General features: G+C 40.4%; 2 protein-coding genes across 2 annotated transcripts in view; both read left to right on the forward strand.

Moving 5' to 3' along the window:
- The first annotated feature begins 666 nt into the window (after positions 1–666).
- yipf4 (Yip1 domain family, member 4) lies at positions 667–3,309 on the forward strand. Its single transcript, XM_048269794.1, has 6 exons — positions 667–934; positions 1,504–1,657; positions 1,815–1,986; positions 2,466–2,543; positions 2,678–2,791; positions 2,921–3,309. The coding sequence occupies exons 1-6, from the start codon at positions 877–879 to the stop codon at positions 3,056–3,058; spliced, it is 714 nt and encodes a 237-aa protein (XP_048125751.1). The 5' UTR covers positions 667–876; the 3' UTR covers positions 3,059–3,309.
- A 1,544-nt stretch (positions 3,310–4,853) lies between these two features.
- Positions 4,854–19,384, forward strand: part of birc6 (baculoviral IAP repeat containing 6) — a 138,185-nt gene continuing 123,654 nt past the window's right edge. The window contains 3 exon segments of the mRNA XM_048269172.1: positions 4,854–5,370; positions 13,857–14,038; positions 18,442–18,579. Coding sequence (XP_048125129.1) covers positions 5,160–5,370; positions 13,857–14,038; positions 18,442–18,579 — 531 coding nt within the window. The 5' untranslated portion in view covers positions 4,854–5,159.

A 19,384-nucleotide genomic window follows, 5' to 3' on the forward strand; every position in this document is an offset into this window, starting at 1 on the left:
GTGTCCCGGGAATCCTTGACGGAAATTTGGACATGCGAAAAGAAAAAAAAAAAAAAAATCGCTGCGCGGCGGTCATAATTAAGCTTGAACTTTTGGCTCATGGCTTGCAGTCTGTTCAGGAGCCATATTTACACTTTAACAAGTTTAATCATATCAGCATGATCAAATATTAGATTAGATTAGATTAGTGCAGTCATTGTGCAAGTACAAAGACAACGAAATTCAGTTTGCATCTAACCAGAAGTGCAAAAAAGCAGAGAAGTACAATGTATGCATGAACAACATGTACAGATATGTACAGTGTAGTAGCAGTAACAATATAAGAGTGGTAAGAATAATATAGTGTAGTGCAGTGTATTAACAGAATATCCTATTATAAGAAAAACAGAATAAATGGATATTTAGTATAGAACCATATACAGATATAGGCTACAGTACAGTATGTACAGCTATGTGCAGTACAAATACTGTCTCATAGATTGTGTACAGTCTATGGTAGGCCTACATCTACACTACAGCATTCTCTGCCTTTCTTTGCTCGTTTTCACCTTTTCATTTGAGCTGTGTTGGTGTCTTGTTTTTGTCCATACAGTGAACACTGTCTATGACACTGACGCTAGGTGGCGAGCTTTTTCCGCACCCGTGTGAGGATTTGACGTGTCCCTTTCACTTCCTGCTTCCTATTCATCGGACAGCCTGTTTTGAGGATTGTGGCTGCCGAAATAGGTTGCATTTCGCTAACAGACAATATGGGCTACAAATGACGAAGTTAAATACGGGTTCATGCCAACGGTTCGAACACGTATGCCAAACAACTCATTGACATAATTTGTGTAAATGTAAGTCGTTGGGTAAACAGCTGGCAAGACATCAACGATGCAGTTCTCTCCCACCAACGGAGATTTTACCTTCGTCTCATCGGCTGACGCTGAAGGTAATGTTTCTGTAAGGCCCTAACACTAGACTGCCATTTCAGTATTGTCTCCATGGTTTATCCAGTTTGTGGATTATGTCTTGTCTATTTAAAATAGTTTTCGTGTTTTGCTTTCTGACTTTAGCTTTTGCTACCTTGACAGCCGATTTCACATTCATAGCTAATAGCTAACGTCTAGCCCTCTGGTCTAGCTAGCTGGCTGGCTAGCGTCAGGTAGCTTTTACTGACGCAAGTTAGCTTTGTAGCTAAATGGCTAACTTACTAGGTTGTTTAACTGGGATACAGAAAAAAAATGTCTTACTATAGTAGTTTTATATCAGTAGTTTTATAGTAGTTGAATATCAGTTTCTTAGGGCTATATTAACATGCATCGGTAGGTGAGGTAGCCAACGTCGTCAGTAAGGCAGAATCTAGCTAAGTACTTTTGCTGTGTGCATATCTAATAAAGCTAAACTTACTTGATTTGAAAGCAACCTTGTATCATTTCCTTTGTGTTGTGCTGTGAAATTATGATTCTAAAAGACAAATACTATGTGGTTGACCATGAATATTTCCTCCATTGTTCGTAGAGCTCAGCGGCACTATTGATGCTCCAGATATTAAGCTAAATATGGGCAATGATCATGGAAAAGACGCTTATGCCACGACCTTTCTGAGACAGCGAGGGTATGGCTGGCTCCTGGAAGTCGAAGAGGAAGACTCCGAAGACACTAAACCCCTCCTGTGAGTGTGAAGCCTTTCAGTCTATGTTATACTGACTGTTCACAAAGATGGGGAAATGTTACAAAGTCTCAGTTTAAGTTTTGACTTTACATTGATTGAAGCGACTTTGACTACTGAGTCACACAAAATGTTTTGACCTGCTGTTTTTCTACTGTAGTGAGGAGCTCGATATTGACCTGAAGGACATATATTACAAGATACGTTGTGTGCTGATGCCAATGCCCTCTCTGGGCTTCAACCGACAAGTGGTGCGAGATAATCCAGACTTTTGGGGACCTCTTGCTGTTGTGTTACTGTTCTCCATGATATCCATTTATGGCCAGTTCAGGGTAAGGAGAATATGTTTACATATGCTTATATACACAAGGATCAGAACTTTGTTTTTGTTGCATCTTAGAATTGACTTGCTATACTCATCATTAACCTAATTTTCTTATGGAATTAGTATTGACATGATTTCAGTGAGTTTCTGAGTACTGAGTACATTTTTGTATATTATTACCCTTAGCTGTCCAAAAAGAGTTGGCTGAAAATGTCAAACTGTTTATAAATCAGAATTTTAGTAGTTTCAAACAAAAGGAAACATACCAATGCAAAGTACACAAGTTTTACACTTAATGTAGATGAGATGAGTTTCAGGTTTATTATTATGTACTTGATAAAGATGCAACATCATTGACCAGTAATTCAATGTACAGAGTAATTTAAATACTATTATTAAGTACACAAATGGCAGTAGTAGCCTAGGTTGTATTAAATATTAAATTAATTGAAAAGATTATGTATTTTAATGGTAAATTTTATATAGGTTGTCTCTTGGATCATTACAATTTGGATATTTGGATCATTGACCGTTTTTCTACTTGCAAGAGTGCTTGGTGGAGAGGTAAACATTAACACCAATCTCAGTGAAAATATGACCCATACAGTATCAAATTAACACATGGTATCTAATCCAAATTGTTACATTCCAGTGATTTAATTCAGACATGCTGCACAATGCTGATTGTGTTTTGGTAGGTTTCATATGGACAGGTCCTTGGAGTGATAGGATACTCATTGTTGCCACTTATCGTCATAGCCCCTTTGCTCTTAGTCATTGGGGGATTTGATATTGTCTCAACACTAGTAAAGGTGAGTACTATTGATCCATACCTACTCGATTCACCTTTGGAACTCGAGAGTTATTTACACTTGAGTTATTAAAGTTATTAACGTTACAGTAAATAGTGCTATTAACATCATGTCTTTACCCCCCCCCAGCTTTTTGGAGTATTCTGGGCCGCTTACAGTGCTGCTTCACTTCTCGTTGGAGATGAATTTAAAACGAAGAAGCCTCTTCTCATCTACCCTATATTCCTCCTGTATATTTACTTCCTCTCCCTGTATACTGGTGTCTGATGAGGCGCTTTAAATGGACATTCACATGTAGCACCATAAGAAGTGGTGGAGATGGCCAGAAGATTGAGTCCTCCAGGCAAAAGGACATTTTTTTTCTTCTACATTACTTTTAAAAAATAACAAGATCATGGTTTTTATTACCCTGTGGACAGATTTGGAAATAGGGGCCGAATTTTTTTTTTGTTGTTGCTATGGTGTTTAAACTCATATGTTTTTTTTTTTTCCACTCAATAAAGCGCCATTGCATTTTATTTGTAAGCCCTTTATTTTTTTTATTTATTATTATTTTTTTTAAGAACTTTGGCACATCTGGTTTCAGAAAATGTGCAAAAATTGATTGGGGAACACAGTGAAGATGATTAATCTACCCTTTTATTTTTACTTTTAAAAAAAAATCTGTTCAGCTGATTCAGTCAAGCAGACATGACAAGGAAATACATTTTTCTTACTTTGCTTTTTGGGGAGAGGATCGTATTTATGTGACTTAAATTCCAAAATTAAATTCCGGTCTAAACGAGATAACTGGAAGACAGTAGATGTGTAATAAACAATGTCTGCTAATGAATGGTGCCTTTTATTAGTCATACATCCACTAAGGAGGTTATGTTTTTGGTGCCGTTTGTCTGTCAGCAGGATTATGCAAAAATTACCAGGCCAATTTTCATGAAACTTGATGGAGGTGTGTAACGTGGGCCAAGAAAGAACCCATAACGTTTTGCAGATGATTAGAATCATGGGGTGGATCCAGAAATTATTTTTTATGTTTGTTAACATTGTGGCAGAGAGCATTTGTCTTGATGGAGGTCTGCGTTCGCCGAGTGCCCTACTAGTTTTGTATGGTTGTTCAATGGTTTTACTACACGGGTATACATTTTGAGAGACGACAGCCAAAATGTAATCTTTGTTGTATAACATACAATCCTAGATACTTTATACATAGCAGTTTATGTCAAAACAATGTTACAAGTCTCTTGGGAAAAACATACTAGAAAGTGATGTAATATGTATATATATATATATATATATATATATATATATATATATATATATATATATATATACTAGAGAGAAAAGGTTACTGAGATTAAAGGATCTTTGTGCAAATATGCTTCTGGAATGTCTTTCCCTCATCCTGTTTTCTTTTAGTGGATCAATATTAAAGCTGTGGTTTAATTAAACAACAATAAAATAGGGTACTAATACTTACAACTAGATTTCAGATTATTGAGGTGTTTTCTTTCCACAATTTTATTCTAATCCTACATTGAGCTGTGGTTGTGGTCATGTCGCTCAAGTCCCTTGCAAATGGCAAGTTTTAAATTTATTCTAAATGTAACCAAAATGACAAATACCACTGAGGAATCACTAAACTACATGTGTGACAATGTTCACCTGCTGTACTGTAGGTCTGTTTATGGGATGGTTTTGGTATTGTATTGCCTTTGTAGGTGGATATATAATGTGTCACTGTCACAACCGGCCACAATCCCGTTTGATTAAGCAGGAAAGAAGGCTTTGATTTATATGTCCTAAATGTGGGAGATAATCCTTGTCACCCTGATTCATTTTATACACATGTGCAAAATCATTCTTTTGAATATATTTTGGAATGTTTTTATTTATATAGAATGTTGGCTACTTCTGTCATTGTCTGTTGTTTAGGCCTATTCCAGATGGAGGGGGGAAAAAACAAACAATAGCCCTGATTCCACCTCTGCAGATGGGTGGTAGTAGTGGTAAAATATCTGCCTACACCTGGCCTACACACACCACAAACCATCTACAGTGTCACATCCTCCTGTCTGCGTATGTAACGGAGTGCCCCTAGCGGTATGGCGTGAAGTTCCGTAGCCTTTACGCTGTTACGCTAATCCCGTCCACCTAATACAAAATCCATTGAGGTGCGCCCGCAGTTTTCCTAGTATCGATGGTGAATAGTTGCTGCTGCGGCAACGGGAGGAGGAGCAGAAGCCGCGGAAGAAGAGAGCTAGCAGTGGTAGCTAGTACAGCGGAGGTTTGGGATTCGGTTTTTACCTTTTTACTCTGACTTGCACATACAGAGCTCCCTGAAACAGAGCGGGGTTGGGAAAATAAAGTGAAAATGGCGGCCGCGGCCTCGCCGGGCTCCTGCTCGTCCACCTCCTCAGACTGGGTTGTGCTGAGAGACGGTTGCCTGCGTTGCGACGAGGAGGGCCTGCGAAGCCTCTCCTACCATCCGGCCCTCAACGCTATCCTGGCCGTCACAAGCCGGGGGAGTATTAAAGTAATCGACGGCACTTCTGGTGCCATACTGCAGGCCTCGGCTTTGCACGGTAAGTTTCAGATGTATTACTGGTAGAAAGGAGCTGTTTGTAATGGTGTCATAACACGTTCAAGTTTCTCGACAAGTCAAATGATATTTTTGGGCCTGCTAGCTACGGTTGATTTGTCTGATTGTCAAGTGTTGTCGAAAATAGCATTAAATTTAGCTACTTAGCTTATTTCTGACAAAAGATCGATGTTTAAAACGAAATATTATCTTCGTTTGCACGTTTTTTTCTGTATGTCATGTAAGGAATCCGACTTCACTTACTCAGAGTTCGGGTCGAGGAAGCCTCCTGCTAACGTTAACTGCTATCAAGTAGACCAGCGTTCGCTAACGTTAGCTTAAATGGTGAAAAGCTAACCTGGCTAGCCAGCTAGTCACCTGTATGCGGGCTAACCAGGAACGAGTCAGCCCGCACTTCACATTACTGCCAAACGCCATAATCCTACAGAGTCCAGAGTCCAATATTTCACCAGCTAACATTAGATGAATTTATTTTGCACCTCAGATGTTAACATATTAGCTAGGTAAGACTCAACTAATGTGGACTTCAAACATTGTTAAAGGTTTCGTGTTTTCTTACACAAGGCAATGATGACTGGCTAGCTAAGTTAGCTGCCTTGATCCTGAACTGACGTTAACGTTGGGGGATAACGGCAACATTAGCTAACGAATGTTATTCGTCGTGTGTGCGTCCTGTGTCAACATAACTAACATATGTGATATGTACTTGCTAGCGATAACTAGGTTAGGGATTGCACTCTGGTGACGGCTACCGTCATTTAGCAAGGCTGTTGTGATTGGTCTAACGTTAGCACAACACCTCTTGACAAGGAGTCTGTTATGTTGTTGGGTAACGTGAACCTGAACTGTTACACTCACAGGCTAGGTTGTAGTGTTAATCCAACTAGTTCTAGCCTCTGTAAACGCATTGTAACGTTATTAAAGTGCATGTGTGTGCTAGCTAGCAATGTATCGGTAGGTACCCTAGTCAGATGTTAGGGCTGACATTAACCCCACATTTAACATTAAGGCAGATTGTCGTTGAGGGCGGCCTTTATCAGCTACCTGACAGTTCTTATTCATACAAGGCTGCGGTGCTGCTGGGAATGTCTGTTCAGATGAATACAAAATTGTTGGATTGAAAATGTAATATGGTGTTTTGCCTGTCTGGATAGAGTAGCATGTGATAACAACTGTAACCATATCGCATGTTATATAAATATCAATGTTACTGCATTTTTAAATGCACGGTTGAGTAAGATTATTTCATTGATTTACGCAGAGCAAGCTAACTGCCAGCGCTCCACTTTATCACGTCTATTGAACACCCCTCATCAACTTACCCGTTTTATATGTGCACCATCATGGTCACATGCCTGTAATAGGTGCTGTGAAAGTGCTGTTCCGTTCATTATGAAAATGCCTTGGGCCATTCATGCATGCTTTCTCTAGCATTTTGTATTATCTGAAGTAGTCGGTCAGTTTTACTTAAACACACACGCACGCACGCGCGCGGTTCAGGCCAAGCCTTTGGACAGCACAGTCCAACAAATAAAATGGGCGTTATCAATCAAGGTCTTCTAATGGGTGTTGAGTCACCTTATGTCTGCCTACTTGTATTCATTAATGCTGCTATAGAACATGACTCCAATGCCATTGTGATTTCATGTAATACAGGCTGTTTAGCCTATAATTTACTGGAATGCCACATAGTTAATATGGATAACAGTTAGTCATCCACATTCATGCTCATCAAAACATAAAGGTCTTAACTTTCTTCAAAGACCACCAAACCAAAACAATGTGTCGTGACCCAAACCAATCACTGAGCAGATCACCTACAAATGGCAAAATATGTTTTTGTGTGCATGCAAGTAGCTGTGTAGTTGCTTTATACCAGTCACACCTGCAATAAATTGTAGTTGCCTGTGTTTAGCTTCTAGGCTGTTAGTTGTGTTGTAGTTATTGTTAGAATATCTTGTGCTCCATTCCACAGCTCTCAAATGGCTCCTGTCCTTTTCTATTTTTTCTTGTGCCAGACCAATACATTGATTTTTAACTATTCTGCTTTTGTGGCTCTGTGCTCACTTTCCTCCATTAAGGTACTTTGGGTCTAATCTGTCCGCTATTTTTACATGTTGTTGGTGACAATTTTTCATTGCATAAATGAGATCAACATGGCCATTAAGTTCCATCTATGCTAGTGATTGATAACCTCAAAATAAAATTATGGTCACCACAATAATAGTGTTTGTCTGGCTGTAAGCCAAATTGTGTTGCTAACACTGGGAGAAAAGCATCAGAGCTTAATTGACAACTCTCAGAGAAAACTATGACCACTTGTTGTAATGTGATGCCCTGTTGTTAATGTACGTCACATTAAGCTCCTCAACTTTGTGATTAAATGAACGAGTGACTGAGAAGACGTGCTCTCAAGCTTTGCATTTTATGTTCAATCCAGTTGCCGCCCAGTGGCTCAAATGACACATCAAAATGATGTATGTAGCTACTTAAGTGTGTTTCAATTGTGAGATCACTGTGCTATAGTGTGATAATAGATTATAACACATTAAAATAAGCTTACTTGATCTGTCAATGGTTTGCCTGATGAGCTAGGGCAGATGGGTAGAAGTACACATGTCCCAGTTACATCAAGCTCTTATTTAGTTGTAGTCTGCTTGCTCTCTTTATCATTTTGTCAACATCTGTGTTTCCCAGGTGACAAGTTGTAGCAAATAACCATTTAAGACCTCTGAAAATATTTGATTTCAATTACGCCATCCTTCAAAATATATGGGTGTACTGCAGCATCAAAATATAACCAAATTGGGAAAGAAAGTAAATATTTTTTTCAGAAAATAGAGTAGTATGAACAATATATTATGTACAGATCTTATGTAACATACCAAATAATCTTTGAAAGGCAATATTCTATAGAAAATAGAAGACACTGGGCCCTAACTGAAATGTTGGGCAAAACGTAAAGTCTGAAATCTAGCTAAAGCTTACTTAATAGCTGTGCAAAATCTATTTGCAAATTTAACTGATTGGGGGGGAAAACGCAGCTAATGACTTAGATGATTGGTTAGATGACTGTTTAGTTTATGCAGGTGAGTAGCCTAAAACAAAGAACAATTGATAAATAAATGAATATGATGGGCTGCAAATGAACAGAATGTGCTACTCACACACTCAATATATTTGCACCAGTTTCAGGATACATCTGTGATGCATCATTTTGTAGGCAGGGGCTACTGAAGTTTGAAGATCTAATTCGAAATAGAAAAAATAAATGCATAATTTTGGTTGTATGGTGTATAGATAGAGATAGACACACCAAAACTTTGTCTACGAGGTGGTGGCAATAAGAAGATGATGTCACAAACTCTGGCTCCAAATGTATATTTTATTGGATAATGTTTTGGCCGGTAGGCCTTATTTAGATTCAATGCCCAGTGTATGGTGCCATAATGTAACTTACAAAGTCAATAATTATACGCAGTGATTGAGACTGTAGCCCAGGGGTCGGCAACCGTTACTATCAAAAGAGCCATTTTTGACCAGAAATAATAATAAAAAACGTTCTGTGGGTCACAACAATATTTAAGCCCTTTAAATTGAAGTAGTCCTTAGCCTATTGGTCTGTATTAGCTTTTCAACATTACCTGAATCAAGGGTTAGCATTTTCTGTTTCTAAATAATTGACTTGCTATGTAAGCATGTAACAACCATGACAAAGTTGTCCAATTGTAATGTTCCATGGCAATTTCTTTGTTTCCCTGAGGATCACATTCAACTTAAGCTTGAATTTCCCCTTGGGGATCAATAAAGTATCTATCTATCTATCTATCTATCTATCTATCTATCTCAATTCTATTCTATTCTATTTAAACTACAAGTAAAAAATGAAAATTAAATTTCATGGCTGAAGTGTAATTTCATCCATCCACTCTTACAAACACACACACACACACAAACACATGTGCACACATACATACACGTAAAAAATAACATAAATTAATTTATGTGTACTTTTAGTGACTACACCCATTGGCCTGTAGGTGGTAGTGTCGAGCAAAGGGTTGCTGGTAGAGGATGTTGAGGAGAGGAGCTGCAAGGCAGGACTCACACACACTCTTACAAACACACACACACACACAAACACATGTGCACACATACATACACGCACACACACACACATACATCCACATGGACATACACGTACACACATAAACACACACACAGGCACGCACACACACGCACGCATGCACACACGTCGCATACATACACACATGCACGCACGCACACACACACACAGGCACGCACATCGATATTGGCAAGTATAACGGCTGATAAATTATTTTAAATTATTTTGATAAAGGAAAACCGAATATTGATCCTTCATTTAGGCTGCATTTTCAGTATTGGCGTTATGTAGTTTGTCCACCAGATGGCGCAGCATGTTGCTGCAAGACACGCATGCATTACTTGACTTGGTTCCACTTCATTTCCGAATCCGAAAACGACAACGGAACGGTAGCTAACGGTTTCACAGCTTTGTGGCTTGTGTATTCATGGTAGGATGATTTTCATGTGAAATGTAATTCCCATTGCTTCCTGCTGAAATAAGCCGAAATAAACCTGAGAATGTTTATCGGACATGCTGGTAGGGGCAGCCGTGGCCTACTGGTTAGCTTCGGACTTATAACTGGAGGGTTGCCGGTTCGAACCCCGACCAGTAGGCACGGCTGAAGTGCCCTTGAGCAAGGCACCTAACCTAACCCTCACTGCTCCCCAAGCGCCACTGTTATTGCAGGCAGCTCACTGCGCCGGGATTAGTGTGTGCTTCACCTCACTGTGTGTTCACTGTGTGCTGAGTGTGTTTCACTAATTCACGGATTGGGATAAATGCAGAGACCAAATTTCCCTCAAGGGATCAAAAGAGTATATATACTTATACTTACTTTGGTTTTTACTGCAGGTACGTTAATCTTACACCAGCTTAATGTTATATCCATAGGTAAAATAACATTAACGTTAGCATTGGGTGAGTGATGGAGGCTAGTTGATGCAACATTATTTGTGACACAAACTCGGTTATACAGAGCAAACTGATAGCAGCACTGTAATTGTCACTTTCGACTGTCATCCCATTGTTCATTGATCGTGACTATACTGACGAGCTAAATTGGTTAGCCACAACAAAAACCTGTCTACGATGCATTCTAAACACCGGGCTAGGACATTTCTGCTTGCTAAATAGGCTTTTCTGCTGTTGACTTGCTCACAGTCCTTGGTGGCCCTGTCAGTGCTTTGTAAAAGGTTGCATGAAGACCACAAAAAGTCTACACAAAATAAATGTAAGCATCTATGCTAACATTAATTCCCCAAACACCCACTAGACTGCTCCCTAGTTTCAGTCTTCAATTTTTTGCATTTTAACAAAGGTGTTTCAAGTATCCTTACTTGAAACACCTTTGAAAAAAGAGCATGCAGTGTCTCCCCTACAATGTATTCAGCAGCGGCGCAGCCGCTCCTGGATTTCAAGCGCCGCTGCAAAAAAGTTGCCTAATTAAAAAAAAAAAAAAAAAACTGAATTGAATTGAACTTAAAGAACAGCTGCAGTTCATTCAGGTTTGATGTCAACAAATAATAGTAGGCTACGTCAGTCAGGGATTCCACAGGAAATCACGTTTGTTTGTGTTTATGTGTAAGTTTATTAGCAGACGCAATTTTGTGCAAAAAAACGTAGCCTACATTCTGTTAACCAAGGAACCAAATTAAATACGCAAAAAAATACGAAAAAAAAAAAAAATCTAGGGGAAACACTGGCATGGTTTAGGCTACAAGGGCTAAAAGTAAAGTAACTGATCAAAATGTTTTGCTTGCATAAAGGGAGAGGCATTAAGTATAAACTACTCACAATGTACTATACACCCCTTTATTTCTCAAAAAGATAAATTACTGTATATGAAGAGCCTTTCATTAGGGACCTAGATAGTTAGGTCTATTCAATGTCCCACTTCAAATATATCAATTATCAGTTTTTGAAAAACTCGGTAGCGGCCTTCAAAATCCCATATCGGTCAGGCTCGATAGGAGATGGAGACAAATTGACACACACGCATCCACACGCATGCTAACATACACACAGGCACACACTCACACACACATAGGCACACACACAGGCACACACACACACCACACACACATACATACACACACAGGCACGCACTCACACACACATAGGCACACACACAGGCACACACACACCACACACACATACATACACACACACACACAAGCACACACACACGCATGCTCACAGGCACACACACACACACAGGCATGCACATACAAGCACACATTAAAGTTGCAAGAGTAGGTGATGGACTGTGAGATGGAGACAAATTGACAAGCGTGATTAATTTTTGCGAAAAGGATGAAGAGGACTGAGCGGTGGTCATATTTTGTACCGCTATACGGTACATCTAATTTTATTTATTTGTGCTTGCACTCATCTCTGTGTAAAGCCTGTTTGCAAGTGAGATCCAGACAAGGCTGCCATTGTTATGTGGCATTAAGTAAGACAAATGCATTATCAATAGGAGACGTGAATCGTGGACCACTAATCACAAACAGTTTTAAAACAATATCAGGGAAATCTTTCTAGCTTGTGTAAGGGTCAGTACCCTATATCCATATATAGCGCATGATACTGTCTCTCCACTTGAAAAGCATCGTCTCTGTTCAATGCTAGCAATTAGGCAGAAAAAGAGATGGTCATATTTGCGGTCTATTTGCCTGGCACAGAGATCACATTCTGCATAGTGCGTAGTCCTGCTGAGTCAAAGGGCTGTGGGCAGTTCACAGTGAAATAACATTACGTAATCCTGGGAGCCAGACTGGGAGCAACCAGGATTGTCCCAAAACAAAACAACTGTTGTTGATGTTTGTTTTGTGTACACAGACACACAGACCCCCCCCCCCCAGAGCATACATTGATTTTGCGAAATTTCTTCAGCTATGAGGTTAATACACGGGGGCAGTTAATATGGTATTTATATATATATAGTTATATATTTAACTTGCATAAAACATTGTCCTGTGGTTTATACACAATGCGGCTAATACTCAGGAAATTACTGGATCTTCTGGATTACGTGCAGAAAATGGAGAGTATGAGTTTTGCTGGCAAATGCATTAGGACAGGAAAAGATCTATCATACTTCCTGAATGGACTCCGGTAGGCGGGGTATGTAAATAACCTTAATGATGTGGTATGTTTTAAGGTTTCTGGAACTGTACGATTTTATATCAATGATCTGCGCATATCATTTGCTTAGTTTTTAGGTTTCATGTAAATATCCCAAACTGTAGAATTGTAAAGTGACTGTGACCTGTATTCTGAAGGTTGCTATGCCGGACCTGTGCTCAAGGCTAGTAATACTAATAATAATAACTGTAATCGTCCTCTGTGGTGCCCTGATTCATTGAATGCACGTCTTGGCTCTGTGGTTAGGCTTTATCCTGTGAGATCATTCTCTCAGGAAAGGTACTGTAGAAAGGCAGGGGGAGGATTGTGGAAGGGGATATTTTACTTGATGAGGATCAGATCATCTGTAGTTATGTGGAGAGGTGATTATTTTAGATAACCTTCCTTAGTATTCTCTGTGTAATCGACGTGTGAGTGATATCATGTCCTATCACGAGGAAAGACATTTAGGTGTAAATATCTGCTGACAGAAAGTGTCAAGAATCTTTACAAGAGGATTTATTGGTCTTCTAATGCTGCCCATACAACAGACCACTTTGAAAAGATTTGGAAAAGACCTTTAAAAGACTGAAATCTGACGCCCCTCACATCTCACAGATTTGTGTGAAATATTTTTGGCAGGTCATTTGGCTATACAGCTGTTCAGTCAGGTGAAATGCTAATAATATAATATAGCTGCATGGCTGTACCCAATTTGCCCCTTCCTGTTTGGCTTTGGAGTGAGCTTACTTATTGGTTTTGATATTGTCTATGAGACTATTTACATGAGCCAAGAGGGAAAGACACAATGTCATAACGTCAGGAAAAGACTGTCTTAAAACAGTCCAGACTGTCACCTTACACTAAACACAATGTCTGAATAGATCAGTGTCTTGATGACATCTTGTTTAAATTGACAATGTGGTGGGTAAACCAATTATGCTTCCTTGATTCCCTTTTCTCTTGAGTGATATGTGGTGCACTGCACATGGGTGTCAATAGTATAATCAAAGTATAAAATATTATATTGTCCGATGTGGGTAGGAATGGGAGGGGGGCAGAAGTGGGAGGGATAAAGAGTATTTAATGTATGTGATTTATCTGTATTGGTGTTGGAGACTATTTCTTTCAAATACGATGACTACCAAAAATGAGTAGCACATATTTGTTTTTGTAGATTGTTGTTGTAGCATTTGCTAACTCCCTCCCTGCTCCTTCATTGCTCTTGCTCACAGCTAAACCCGGGGGACGTGTGAGGTGTCAGTACTTCCCGGCGGTGGACAAGGTCCTGTTTGTGGATGACTACGCGGTGGGATGTCGGAAGGACCTGAATGGCATCCTGCTTCTGGACACGGCGCTCCAGGCCCCGGTCTCCAAACCGGAGGACATGGTCCAGCTGGAGCTGCCGGTTACCGAGGTAAGGCTCTCCTCAAGATCCCCCACACCTCATCACCTAGCCTGTCTATCTGAAATCACCCCCCAACCCAATACCCCTTTAATATCAGGCTAATCTGGTTCTCATCCCTCCCTCAATCTTCTTACCATTCACCTTCCATTCTACACCAGCCCCCAAATTCCATTGTAAATGTCGAGAGACCAGGCTAGCATTATCACTCCATGGTGCTGTCATTAGAAGCACTCCCTTTTTGCATGACCCAGAAAATTGTGGTTGTTAGGACAACCACAACCTTGCCCTCACCTTTACCATGTGTGAGGCTGCTGAGTATTGCTTGTGCCCTTGTCTGCTCTCAGGGCTCCCAAGTCCTTGATCACAGATTGATAGCGTATTCACATGAGCTTGGTAAATGGCTGGACCATAAAGCCGTCTCTATACGCCACTGGGCTTTAGCCAAGTGGCAGCTAAGCTTGTTGCTGTTTAATGATCTCATCGCACAGGGTTTTCTTCAGCCTTAACATAGGGATCACATAACCGGTAAGACAAAGGAGACGCCACTGTAATGTAGACAAACTGGTCCACCTCAGGCTCGTTTGGAACAGGGAAATGACAGAGAAGCGTGCCGCTCCCTGCCATGTAAGGCGGGTACTTAAGCCAGCGTTTGGGGACGCACAAGCACAGGAACATATCTCGAAGAGGCGCTGCGCTCTGCTTCTAGTCAGCATCAGCCCTGAAATAATTCATGATGCATATCTTTTTTACCCTCTTCGTTTAGCTTTCTCCCACTGTCTTCCCTCTTTTTTTCCCCATATTTTATTATGGGTCGTGACAACAGTTATGCTGGGTATCCAACATGGTTTCCCTGCCTTATTAGTCAGTGTTGCCTTGAGTAATGTTTGAACTCCATGACATGTCGCTTTTTCCTTTTTTGAAAAGGAAAGGCTGCCTTACAGTGCATTGGTTTGAATGCAGCAATATCCTTTGTTGCTAGATTTAATGATGGTACATGTATGGTAAAAGATCTGGTAGGACTTCCAGACTTAAAATAGCTCTTGAAAAATGGCATGCGGCATGTTCCTTATGTAGTCTAATATTAGTCTTTGGTAAACCTTTTTTAGTCCCAGCTTACATCTAGATGGGCACTTGGAGAGCACGGAGCTTTTCCTATCTCACAATGTTAAAGAAAAGTATTTTCCTATAAAAAAAAAAATCTTTCTCATTAAAAAAAGAAAATAAGAAAAAAAGTTTACTCCAGAATGTAAAGCTTAAGTTTGTAGCATTTAGTGGTGAAATGGCTGACGTACATCTCATTGAATACCACTCCAGTGTGAAAAAATATGGTGGCCGTCAAGTTGAATAAAAACATAGAAGGCCCTTTCTAGGCCCAGTGTTCTGCTTGTCATTTCTGGGCTACTGTAGTGAAATGACGACCCAACATGGTGGATCGGAAAGTAAAGAGCTCATTCTAAGCTATTTTGATGAAATATTTCAAGCCATTTTTTGTCTCAATAATTTTGAGAAACTGATTTTAGGGTTATCATGAGCTGTAAGCTGTAATCATCAATATTAAAACAAAAAATGGCTTGAAATATTTCACTTTATATCTAATGAATCTAGACTATATGAAGGACTCACTTTTTGAAAGAAATTAGGTGGAATAAAATGAACTTTTCCATGAATTTTTTGAGATCCACCTGTAGGCTACATGTCATTCTGCATTACTTCAAGTGTTCATATGCAAGCAAATGATTTGCATGGCAGTACTTCCTGGCAAACACTGTTCTATTGTAAATGATTATGACCCTCCCATATAATCTTTATTGATTGTAGAATTAACAGATTGAACAGAAAGAGGTCTGACGTGTGTGTGCGTGTGGTGTGTGCGCGTGCGTTAAGGTTGCTGAGGCTCTCCGTGACCCCCCTCCCCCCCCCCACCCCACCCTTTGCTGTCGTTAGTTACGTTCTGACGTGTAGCGGGGGTTATCCCAGTTAGTCACTGTCTCAACCTTTAAACACACTTGTGCCCTGAGACACTTACCTGCTCACACTACCCGCCTTAGCCAGCCGAAGCCTTTTGATGTCATGAGCCTGCAGTCAAAAGGTGCTGTGCTCGCTCTGTATATGTGCATAATACATAGTCAAGCTTTTGTCATGTGGGCTGGTTAATGTGTCTTCATCAACCTTACCCCTCCCCCCCCCAGGTCAGAAGGCTGTTACATTACATTACATTACATTTGGCTGACGCTTTTTTAACCAAAGCGACTAACAACATGGTAAACAGTACGTTTTAGAACAATTCTCACAATTTTAGGACAGTTTAAAAAAAACACATTACAGTACAGTAAGAATAAGTGCGTCGGTGAGTGCTGTATTTTAACAGTTACTTGTCAGTTTAACGGCTGGTGAGTGCTAGGATCAGTAAGACTTGTTGTAAGTGTTGCTATGAGAGTAGATGTTCTCTAAAGAGCTGGGTCTTCAGGAGTTTTTTGAAAGTGGAAAAGGATGTCCCTGCCCTTGTAGGAACTGGCAGTGTGTTCCACCAACGAGGAACAACAGATGAGAAAAGTTTGGATTGGCTTGAGCGCACGGTGGTAGAGCTAGGCGTGGATTAAGTCAGAGGGGCGCCCAGCGGTCTGGAGGTAGTGTAAGTCTGTATGAGGGCATTCAAGTAGGTGGGGGCAGAACCTGTTATCTGTGCAGCTTGTTGCTGAATAGGTGCTCTTTGTTTGATGTACTAATCTGTAGTAAAAATAGGAGTTGTTCAGGCTGTGTTTACAGCTGTAAATGGCAGCTTTAAATTTCAGTGAAAGAAAAAAGGTGTGGTGGTGATTATGTGCTGTTGTCATTTGTAGCCATTTGAACCAGAGACAAAATAAATAGACATTGTGGAGTTGATCTGCTTTCTCACCCTTGACTGTATTCTTATGGGTGTGTTTGTGGGAAGATGTGGGCATAATGTTGTATGGTGGTGTTGTCCAAACACCATTCCCATCTAAGCCCTTAGGGAAGCCCTCTCCTCTCATGTGCTCGGGGTGGAAACAAACATAATCCCAATCATTATTCATCAGCTCTGCATAACAAATGGCATGCTTCCCTTCTGGATGCGAGTTTCTAGCGGTTCAAAGACTGTGTAGATTTGGATGGACCCAGAGTAGTGTTACTTGTTTATTTTGACCACACTACAGTATGTATTGAAGAGGAGTGTTTCTGTAGGTCATAGCATGCACATGTCCAATCCTCACAGGTTCCTTGTGAATGACCCTAAACAATGAGAGAGGGAGGTTTGTGAAAGATCACCTTGTAAGGCTGTGGGCTGTTTAATTGTTTGTTTAGGCAAGCTAGTAAACCATTTCTAACCTTAGGTGCGTTAAAATTTGCAAACATGGGCGAACGCCTTGAGTTTTTGATGAACGTTTGCAAACACTCGCAAACAGTCTGAAGAGGTAGTTCTTCGAACATACAGTGGAGCTGGACGCGAGCTTGACGAAGATAACAATACAGTTACCGTTACAATGGAATGTTCAATTCCACCAATGGAATGTTCAATTGACACCAAATCGTTCAAATGTAACGGTTCAGAGAAAACATGTTAGCCACAAACATTTGCCAATGTTTGGCGAATTTGAACGGACATGTTATCATAATGTTTGGGTACACCACAATCCATCTGTTTTTTTTATTAATTCCTGGACACTCATCTTTGTCTTCCATTTTCTACTTCAATTTACCTCACATGAAGAGTTGCACCATATTGTATCATTCCTATCCCCTTTTAGAGATTGGTCAGGATTGGTGGATTCCCCATGAGGCCGCTGTGAGCTATTGCCTGCTAGACTGTGCGGCGGTGCAATCATTAAAGAAGCCTGGTGACTGCACCAATAGTTTCCTTTGTCTGAGGCAGACCTAGCAATAGAATATGTTGGGTAATATTTAAGGGTAATGGCCCTGCTTGTGCTTTGTTTTTTCATCCGTCACCTGTAGATGCCGGTGTCTAGCCAGGAGGTTCTTTACAATGAGTGAAGAGAAATTTAGAAATTCGTAAATGGACAGATTGGTGTGAATCCAGAGGTTGTCATGGCGATCTTAGTTTATTGATTCAGTTTATTTTAATACAGTTCAAAACATGTTACCATAACGTATTGGTGATTTGAAGCCCTACGTTTTTGCATTTCAGTTTTTCACTAGGTGGCGCTACACCAACAACAAAATGTTGTAATCAAAAAACAAAAAACAAAAAAAAACACTGACAACCTACGTGACCATGCTGCACTAGCGGAGCTCACAATGAGACGAGGCTCTGCTGTACCTCTTGATATACCTGCACTTGGAACATGTATTGTATGTCCATGTTTGCTCTACCTGCAGCTGCAATGCCCATGTCTGTTGTTTTGGTGATGTTTACCTCTGATGTGTTTGTTTCACAGGCCCAGCAGATTCTCTCAGCATGCCTGGAGAAAGTGGATGTGTCCAACACCGAGGGATACGACCTGTTCCTCACCCAGCTCAAAGAGGGCCTGAAGAATACCTCACATGAGACGGCCGCCAACCACAAAGTGGCCAAGGTGAGGACCGCCGCTGCTGTTGCTGCCGCTGCTGCTGCTGCTGCTGCTGCTACAGCTTCTTAAAGCCCTTGAATCTTTGCCATTGTCTTGGTGGCGGCACTTCAGCACAGTCTTGCCATGTGTCTGTCCCAATCAGCTGCTCACTTGTCCTGTTTAAAGCAACACCAAAGAACTTTCCCTCTGTCGCACGCACGCTATTTGTTTATCCAGCACCGGCTTTGCAAATAACGATGTCCACAGACAAGGTAGAATATTTTGCATGACTTATAAAAGTACGATGTATTGCGACATCAGATGCAATTTTGTAGTTTCTTATGTCTCATTCATTCGAACTACAGATCCGCTACCCGATCTAGCAAACTAACATAGTGCAGTTATAGCCGATAGAGGGCCGCAAAGCGAATGCAGAATTGCCGTTCACCCTGTTACGAGTTGATGAACCACTGAAACGATTTTGGAAACATTATTTTAATGTATAAAAAACTCTTTGGTGTTGCTTTAAGTAAATATACTGATGGTTCGGTCAAATACTGTGGAGGGTAGTTTCTCAGGGATTTTTGGAAAAACATCTTGGTTGTAATTATTTTGTTTTTAGGTATTTTATTACCCTTGTACTTTTATTCAACGTTTCAAAATGGTTTCAGTGCTATACTACTGAGCTATGGACAATATTTTGTCTAGACAGCTGGGCCATGAGAGGGCAGCGAGAGCATTAGAGGGCATAGTTTATTAATGAAGTAAATCTGCATAAATTTCATTGCCCATCCGTAGTAATCAGTAGTCCTATACGTCATTGCCTGACATC

Source organism: Alosa alosa, chromosome 18, assembly GCF_017589495.1.
Source record: "Alosa alosa isolate M-15738 ecotype Scorff River chromosome 18, AALO_Geno_1.1, whole genome shotgun sequence".
Classification (NCBI taxonomy): Eukaryota; Metazoa; Chordata; class Actinopteri; order Clupeiformes; family Clupeidae; genus Alosa; species Alosa alosa.